This window comes from Denticeps clupeoides, chromosome 6 (assembly GCF_900700375.1).
Source record: "Denticeps clupeoides chromosome 6, fDenClu1.1, whole genome shotgun sequence".
In the NCBI taxonomy this organism is placed as follows: domain Eukaryota; kingdom Metazoa; phylum Chordata; class Actinopteri; order Clupeiformes; family Denticipitidae; genus Denticeps; species Denticeps clupeoides.
In genome coordinates, this window is record NC_041712.1 from 1,354,168 (window position 1) to 1,362,676 (window position 8,509).

Below are 8,509 nucleotides of genomic sequence, written 5' to 3' on the forward strand. Positions count from 1 at the left end.
GAAGTTCTGAATGTTATCATGGCCAAAGAAAAAATTATTGCTATTAGCATTCTATATTATATTAGCATTCTTATAATAACATTCAAGACTGACTTGGTCCACATTGGGAAAAAAAAAACGGTTGAAATATAATGGATGAAATCCTACAGCATAAAAAATACTTCAATTTATTCCCACTTAACAGTGCCTCTTTAACAGGTGATTCAAAGTGTCTGCAGAGGAGCTGGGGATAGCCTTTATGTGCTTGGGTACTTTTCAAGTGATCAGTGTAGTTTAATTCATCACACTCAGCACTGGAGCACCCCAGGGCTGTGTTTTGAGCCCCCTGCTGTACTCTCTGTACACCCACAACTGTGCAGCCACTACAAACTCCACCACCATCATTTGTTGACGACACTGTCATGGTGGCCCTGATCTCTGACGACGAGACAATCTGGAGAATTGCTGAGACTACCAACTTCAAGAAACATTTGAAAAAGTATTGTTTTATTTGTAAATTATGGTGGAAATTTAGTATTTGGTCACTAACAAAAGTTCATCCCAATACCCTTTGTTGGCAATGATGGAGGTCAAACATTTTCTGTAAGCCTTCAGAAGGTTTTCACACACTGTTGCTGGTATTTTGGCCCATTCTTCCATGCAGATCTCCTCTAGAGCAGTGATGTTTTGGGGCTGTCGCTGGGTAACATGGACTTTCAACTCCCGCCAAAGATTCTCTATTGGGTTGAGATCTGGAGACTGGCTAGGCCACTCCAGAACCTTGAAATGCTTCTTACGAAGCCACTCCTTCATTGGCCGGGCAATGTGTTTGGAATCATTGTCATGCTGAAAGACCCAGCCACATTGAAGAATGCCCTTGCTGATGGAAGGAAGTTTTCACTCAAAATCTCACGATACATGGCCCCATTCATTCTTTCCTTTACACGGATCAGTCGTCCGGGTCCCTTTGCAGAAAAACACCCACAAAGCATGATGTTTCCACCCCCATACTTCACAGTAGGTATGGTGTTCTTTGGATGCAACTCAGCATTCTTTTTCCTCCAAATACAACAAGTAGAGTTTTTACCAAAAAGTTCTAGTTTGGTTTCATCGGACCATATGACATTCTCCCAATCCTCTTCTGGATCATCCAGATGCTCTCAAGCAAACTTCAGACAGACCCGGACATGTACTGGCTTAAGCAGGGGGAACACGTCTGGCACTGCAGGATTTGAGTCCCTGGCGGCGTAGTGTGTTACTGATGGTAGCCTTTGTTTCTTTGGTCCAAGCTCTCTGCAGGTCATTCACTAGGTCCCCTCATGTGGTTCTGGGATTTTTAAATTACCGTTCTTGTAATCATTTTGACCCCACGGGGTGAGATCTTGCGTGGAGCCCCAGATCGAGGGAGATTAACAGTGCTCTTGTATGTCTTCCATTTTCTAATAATTGCTCCCACAGTTGATTTCTTCACACCATTTGCAGATTCAGTCTTCCCAGCCTTGTGCAGATCTACAATTTTGTTTCTTTTGTCAAAGCTCTTTGGTCTTGGCCATAGTGGAGTTTGGAGTGTGACTGGAGGTTGTGGACAGGTGTCTTTTATACTGATAATGAGTTCAAACAGGTGCCATAATACAGGTAATGAGAGCCTTTTACAGAAGAAGTTATAGGTCTGTGAGAGTCAGAAATCTTGCTTGTTTGTTAGTGACCAAATACTAATTTGCAAATAAATTCTTTAAAAATCAGAGGATGTGATTTTCTGGATTGTTTTTCTAATTTTGTCTCTCATAGTTGAGGTATACCTATGATGAAAATTACAGGCCTCTCTCATCTTTTTAAGTGGTAGAACTTGCAAAATTGGGCGCTGACTAAATACTTTTTTTGCCCCACTGTATGTGTGTGTGTGTGTGTGTGTGTGTGTGTGTGTATATATATATATATATATATATATATATATATATTCCCTAGCATGTTCTATTCTTGACAAGTTAGGCCTTACCAGGGCTCTCATTTTTGTAACTAAAATCTATAGAAACCAAATAAGAATGGCTGGTGTCTTCCTCTTGTAATTCACTTTAGATAAAAAAAAAAAAAAAAAGTCCTACGGCATACAAAAATAATTTATTCACACTTAACAGTACTTCTTTTATAGGTCATCCAAAGTGTCTGCAGAGGAGCTTGGGCAAGGCTTTATGTGTTTGGGTACTTTTCAAGTATTATTAACTATTAATTTGTAGAGAAAGATCTGATAGTGCCAGGAAAGCACCATTAAACAAATTGAAACAAGTGGTAGATTTACAGCAAAATGACTACTTTAATATACTGTTTTTTTTTTTACTAAGCATAAACCATACAACCTGTACACTGAAAGGATCTACATCTGATGCAAATTCTTTCTGACATGAGCACTAGTCAGGCAAGCTAAATATGGCCATCTAGAGGCTGACTTTATACATGCAATTTGTTCTACTCACACTGCCTCACTGATCAAATCCTTCATTTCTTCTGAAAGAATCCCATGATCGAGGCCTGTTTTGCTACTTTGTTTGACACAATCATAGCTTTCTTTTGACATTTATGTTGATCTTCCTTCTTCCCAACAGATGGTTTGATTGCAGTTTTCTTTTGGTTGGCCTTTGTGTTATCATCACTTTCAGAGTAAGACTCACTTTGATATCCTTTCTCAGTCACTGCAATAAAAATGCACATTGTGAGACAAGCTGAACATTACAAATATACAACGTCCTAAATACACTCATGAGACAAATTCCATGTAAAATATGTCACTCTGTTTCAGAAGACTGGCCTGCATCAAAAAAAACTACTATGAACAAACAAGAGATGACTAAAAGTGGTTTATCCCTTTTGGCCACTGTTAGTATAAGCCTGTGGTGGCCATGTTATGATCTGAGCTTGCTTCACCTGGTCAGGTGTGGGGTCTGAAGACACAGAACTACCTGAAAAGACTAAGTTATAGTCTTATTCCAAAATTGATTATATACATTTAGTCCTCAGAATTTCACACACAAAACCTCATAACGACAATGTGAAAAACTTTCAAATTTATTATAAATAAAACACTGAGAAACCACATGTACATAATTCTGTCTCGGAGGTCTACAGACAATTCCTTTGACTTCCTGCTTGGTTTGTGCTCTGACATGAACGGTCAACTGTGGGACTTTATATAGACAGGTGCATGCCTTTCCAAATTATGTCCAATTAACAGTTTGGACTCCAGGTGGACTCCAATTAAGCTGCAGAAACATCAAGGATGATCAGGGGAAATAGTTGGCAAATTAGCTTCATGGCAAAGGCTGTAAATACTGTTTATGTGATTTCTCTTTTGCCAAAATCTCACATTGTAATTATGGAGAGTTGTGTGTAGAATTCTGAGGAACACATTAATTCAATCCAATTTGTAAAAAATCTGTAACATAAAAAAATGTGGGAAAAGTAGTAGCTGGGTTCCTGCTACTGTAATTGATTGCAGATTACAGATCTGTGTACAATATTTTATTGCAAATCAATGCATTCTGTTTTTAGCATTTTAAAATTAAATCATTTAAACCCACAACCCTCTGATTAAGGGTCCGCTTCCTTACCCACTAGGTCAAAAAACACATTTGCTGTAAAATACATTTATTTACACAATAAAACAGCATAAATTCCATACGTACAATGCTGTTTGTATGTATAAATAAATAAATCAACTACTACGTCAGGTGTGTAGGAAGAAAATCAACAAGCTATTAATGAAAGATATTTAATATATTTATTATTGTGATTATATTGGCCCCACACCTGCTCTAGATCTCTACACTATCAAAAGCAGACATTATTCATACAGTTGTTACTACAGAGGGAATAAACAGAACATCAGTGACCACAGCGGCACTGTAAGGGCAGTGGTGGCCTAGCAGTTAAGGAAGCGGCCCCCTAATCAGAAGGTTGCCGGTTTGAATCCCAATCTGCCAAGGTGCCACTGGGCAAAGCACCGTTCCCACACACTGCTCCCTGGGCGCCTGTTATGGCTGCCCACTGGGGACACATTGTGTTGTGTGCAGTATATCACAATGACAATCATTTCACTTTCAATTCTTTCACAAATGTCTGATCTAAAAATATCTTAATTATCGTACCCATGCAGCCTTCATCATCTACAAAGGTGTGTGACTTCAAAACCCGTCTTCGTTTCCTCCTCTTGTCTTCTGAAAAGGTCTGAAAGATAAGATGTGAATGGCACATTACCTTCATACAAATGGTGGTAGTAGTAAGGTGGTAGTAGCCTAGTGGGTAACACACTCGCCTGTGAACCAGAAGACCCGGGTTCAAATCCCACTAACCATTGTGTCCCTGAGCAAGGCACTTAACCTTAAGTTGCTCCAGGGAGACGGTCCCTGTAACTACTGATTGTAAGTCGCTCTGGATAAGGGTGTCTGATAAATGCTGTAAATGTAAATGAAAAAACACACACACACACACACACACAACCAGGCACTCTTAAGTGTCATAATTTAAATAAACAAATAAATAAATAAAGTTGTGTGATTTTGCCATTGTTCTGGAATTTTGCCCTTTCTATTAGAATACAAATGGCTTTCAAAAAAAGTCCTTAAGTGTTCAAATTGGGTCTCTGCTAGATTGGGTCCGAAAATGATTTAAGAGAGCCGGACAGATCTCCACAACCAGTCAGGAGTTGCAAGATGACATACAGGCTTAAATCCCATACAGGGAGATATATATACATCATAGCAAAATATTCTCATTTATATGTTATGGTCTTGTATTGTGGACTAAATATGAATAGTGTTACATTTCAAACGCATACAGAGCCTTTAAACATATAGCTGAGAATATCAGATCGATTGACTGATACTTCACTGTACAATAGTTCTTCCATCTAACACTGCTTTTACCATGATTACCAGGGCTTTTTGATTGGAAGTTCTCCACCCCACTAGAACCTGTGCTGCCGGACTGCTTTTCAGGGCTTTTGAGTGATTTTGTTCTTTCCCATAGATCTGTATACACTTTAACTACAGTTAAAACACTTAAACAATATTCTTACTTCTGAGCATGAAAGCAGTTCTGTTTTGACAGGACAGTCAGGCAAAGTAGGAGAGTCTTGCACACCTGCAATGAAAATCAAATAAATGAATCATGTAACCTACACACACACACAAACCTCAGCCAAAAGTTGACACACCTGCTCATCTGGCTCATTCTTTTTCTAAAGACTCAAAAATATGGATAATAAAAAAAATAAAATAATAATTAATAATAAAATCGTGTTTATGCAATAAACAAACTTCTTCAAAGCACCTTTTACAGTGGTGACAGCATTTGACACTTGCTGAAATGGTTATAGTCCAGAAAGAAGTTAATCAAGTTGACTTGTTGGCTGCTTTTTGCACACTTTATCTTGTGAAGTTGGTTAGGATTATGCTGAAGTGAACAGAGGTTACTCTAAAGAATGTGATTAATGAAAATAAACGGCCTACATCATTGATGCTATAGAGTTGGTGAGTCCAAACCATTGACTGCTAATGTCAACACAACACACACCATCATCACCACTGCTGCTGTGTGTCTGTGGCTTTATTCTGCGTCTTCTCTTTTTCTGATTCTCAATTGTCTCATTGTCGCTGTCAGAGTAGTCGTCTCGCTTAGTCTTACTAGACAAAACAAAGCAGAGTATTAATGTAAGTGTTTTACGTTATTAAAAAAGCAGCAAGTTGGATAATATGATTAACCCCCCCCCATAGATAAATAACACATTTTCAAAAGAGCATGCACATACCTCCGCACATCTTTTTTTTTTTCATTGAAGGCCTTTGAATCAGCAGGTTCTTCTTTCTTTATACAGGTTGGAGAATTAGGTGACTTTGAACACTCTACATCCACTGACGTTTGTACTTTATCCGCTCCTTTTTCCTGAATCTCTACACATAAAGACCAAAAATATTTAATGACAAATTATTCAGTGTCAAAGTTAATCATTTGTAATTTTACAAAAGGTTATAATCTTACTTGTGTTCTTCCCAAAGCGGTTAACTATGGTAGTCGTACCATCCTCTTTCTTCTTTGCTGGCTCTATCTATAATATTAGAAAGACATATGGTTTAGACAAGAAATATGGATTAGACTAAATAAATGTAAAGTTTACAGCACGTACTAAAGGAGGAATCAACTTTACCGTAGATGCAGTCTCCTTCTGTTCCAGTTTTATATCTTTGTTTGAGTCCTGATTCTTAGGTGGATTTTTGATTGCAAACATCCCTATGATGCCTTTCTTTACTTTGGTGTTAGGTTTAGAAGCCACTGCATTAGAATAATGTGATGTGGATTTACTGCCTACTTCTTCTGATGCCGTCTCCTGGACATGCTGTGATTCTGCCACAGACAAGGGGACAGCAGCAGCATAGCGAACAGCACTGTACCTGCACACACAGTTCAAATCACTTGCATCGCTCATTCTCTGATATTTTCCACTGTACAAATATCAGAGCCCAAACATTCCTTTAGAATGTTCAGATGAAATCATTTTGAAAGCAGTGTACACAAAAAGTAGCATAGACATACTTGTTACAGTTTTTCAGGTTCTCTTTCACAGCATCATAGTCTGTGCTGTACAGAGGGCTGCTGTCCTTCAGCTCAGCTTTCTGCACACTGTAAACGTGAATGCTAATGGCGGGATCCATCTTAGACTTCACATCTGCAAAATCAACCAATATTCAAAGGTTTCAATACCCACAGAATAAAAACGGGGTAACCAGGGTGATCATCACCACTGAGAGCTCAGTGATCAATGAAACTTGCCTTCCAGTTTGTCTTCACGAACTATAGCCACCTTATGATACTAAAAAGGACAAAGAAGGTATGAAAAAAATAACACACCTACTGAAAGAATTCAGTCTAGGTCTCGACAAAAACACACTTACCGGGCTGCCATTATCTACACGTTTACCAGAAACTAGATAGGTAGCATGGAGAGGAATTGCCGACCTGTCCTGGCGTCTCTGCTCGAGGTAATGGTACAACATCCTACACGTTCATAAAACGGGAAAGAAACAATGAAAAAGCACGAAGAAGCCAGTAACTACCCTAGAGCCATTCGGATTTCGCCGCATAGTAGCCGCCATGAAATAAATAAATACCACTCACTGTTTGGCCACATTAACATGGACTCCCAAGGTAAGACTGAGCCATTTGTAAGTGACCTGTAAGTGACAATCAAATACGTGTTTAATTATGCGTGTTTTCGTATCAATACCCACCATGTCGTATACACATGCATTCGAGATAAAGAGAATATTCGCCCTAAAGAACATTATAAAGCCTAACTTACTATTTTATTGTGATCGTTGACAAACTCGTCTATATTGTCGAGATAGAGCTCATCCATTTCCACCTTCAACTGGTCCGACCAACAGTTGTTCTCGCGCGGGAAGAGAACTCTTTACACACTTCCGGTCACGTGTAAAAACCAAGCAGGGGCGTGTTCACCCTTGTCATGCTAAACCGGCGCCAGATAACGTGTTATTATGAAATGTTATTTATTTTATTCAATGTAAACTGTGACATCGTATTAATTTAATTCATGCTACAATTTTCTTTCAAACTGGTCATTCATAGAGGGACGCACGGTTCTAAACAAATTCATTTCTGTTAACCTTTGCTTAACTCTGCACTGTCCTTTTTCAGGTTAGATGGCAGGTTAGATTAATTATATCATCTTAGCATTACATCCATTAAAATTGTACTATCTGGAAAGCATCCTTTAACGCAGTGTTTCCCAACTCTGGTTCAAGAGGACCATCTTTTTTTCCAGATCCACATATCTGTACATTTACATATATCAGACACCCTTATCCAGAGCGACTTACAATCAGTAATTACAGGGACAGTCCCCCCCTGGAGCAACTTAGGGTTAAGTGTCTTGCTCAGGGACACAATTGTAGTATGTGGGGTTGGAACCTGGGTCTTCTGGTTGATAGGCGAGTGTGTTACCCACTAGGCTACTACCACCCTAAACGACCTGCCCCACTCATTATTATGCCATTGAGTAACACCTGAGCTTAATTAAGGGCGTGAAGACTCTTTTTTTCAGACAGTAGGGCTGTTGTGGAAAAATTACAAAAAGCTTCTGGACATTAGCAAGCTAAAGCTTAGCAAGATTTAATCAACAAAAAACTTAAGGGTCACACACAGATACTAAGGCATGAGAGCACATCCTGAGTTTTTTTTTATCAACAAGTGCATTACTAGATGTTACTAGCTGTTCTCCAAAGGTTGAGGTACATCCACATCCAGATGAGAAGGGCTAGATGTACGATTTAAACCGAAGTGTATTCACACTGCAATGCACACTAAAACTCTCATTTTAGGAGCACACAGAATCTATGCAGTACATTGTGTTCAGATAATCACATATTTTGAAAAAGCACAAACTTCCTTCGCCTGTGACATGAAAGTGCAAGCGGAAGTTTGAGGATATTCACAGATTCCCTGGGTGCAACAGACAGCATGA

At 39.0% G+C, this 8,509-nt stretch overlaps 1 protein-coding gene across 1 annotated transcript; it reads right to left on the reverse strand.

Annotated features, from left to right (window-relative positions):
* Positions 1 to 2,082: 2,082 nt before the first annotated feature.
* Positions 2,083 to 7,452, reverse strand: pold3 (polymerase (DNA-directed), delta 3, accessory subunit). Its single transcript, XM_028983980.1, has 12 exons — positions 7,328 to 7,452; positions 7,144 to 7,199; positions 6,921 to 7,023; positions 6,799 to 6,838; positions 6,562 to 6,694; positions 6,176 to 6,419; positions 6,010 to 6,076; positions 5,780 to 5,921; positions 5,545 to 5,654; positions 5,048 to 5,112; positions 4,119 to 4,197; positions 2,083 to 2,666 (listed from the first exon to the last, which is right to left on the reverse strand). Exons 1-12 carry the CDS (start codon positions 7,382 to 7,384, stop codon positions 2,473 to 2,475), a joined length of 1,290 nt encoding a protein of 429 aa, XP_028839813.1. The 5' UTR covers positions 7,385 to 7,452; the 3' UTR covers positions 2,083 to 2,472.
* Between the last annotated feature and the right edge of the window lie 1,057 nt (positions 7,453 to 8,509).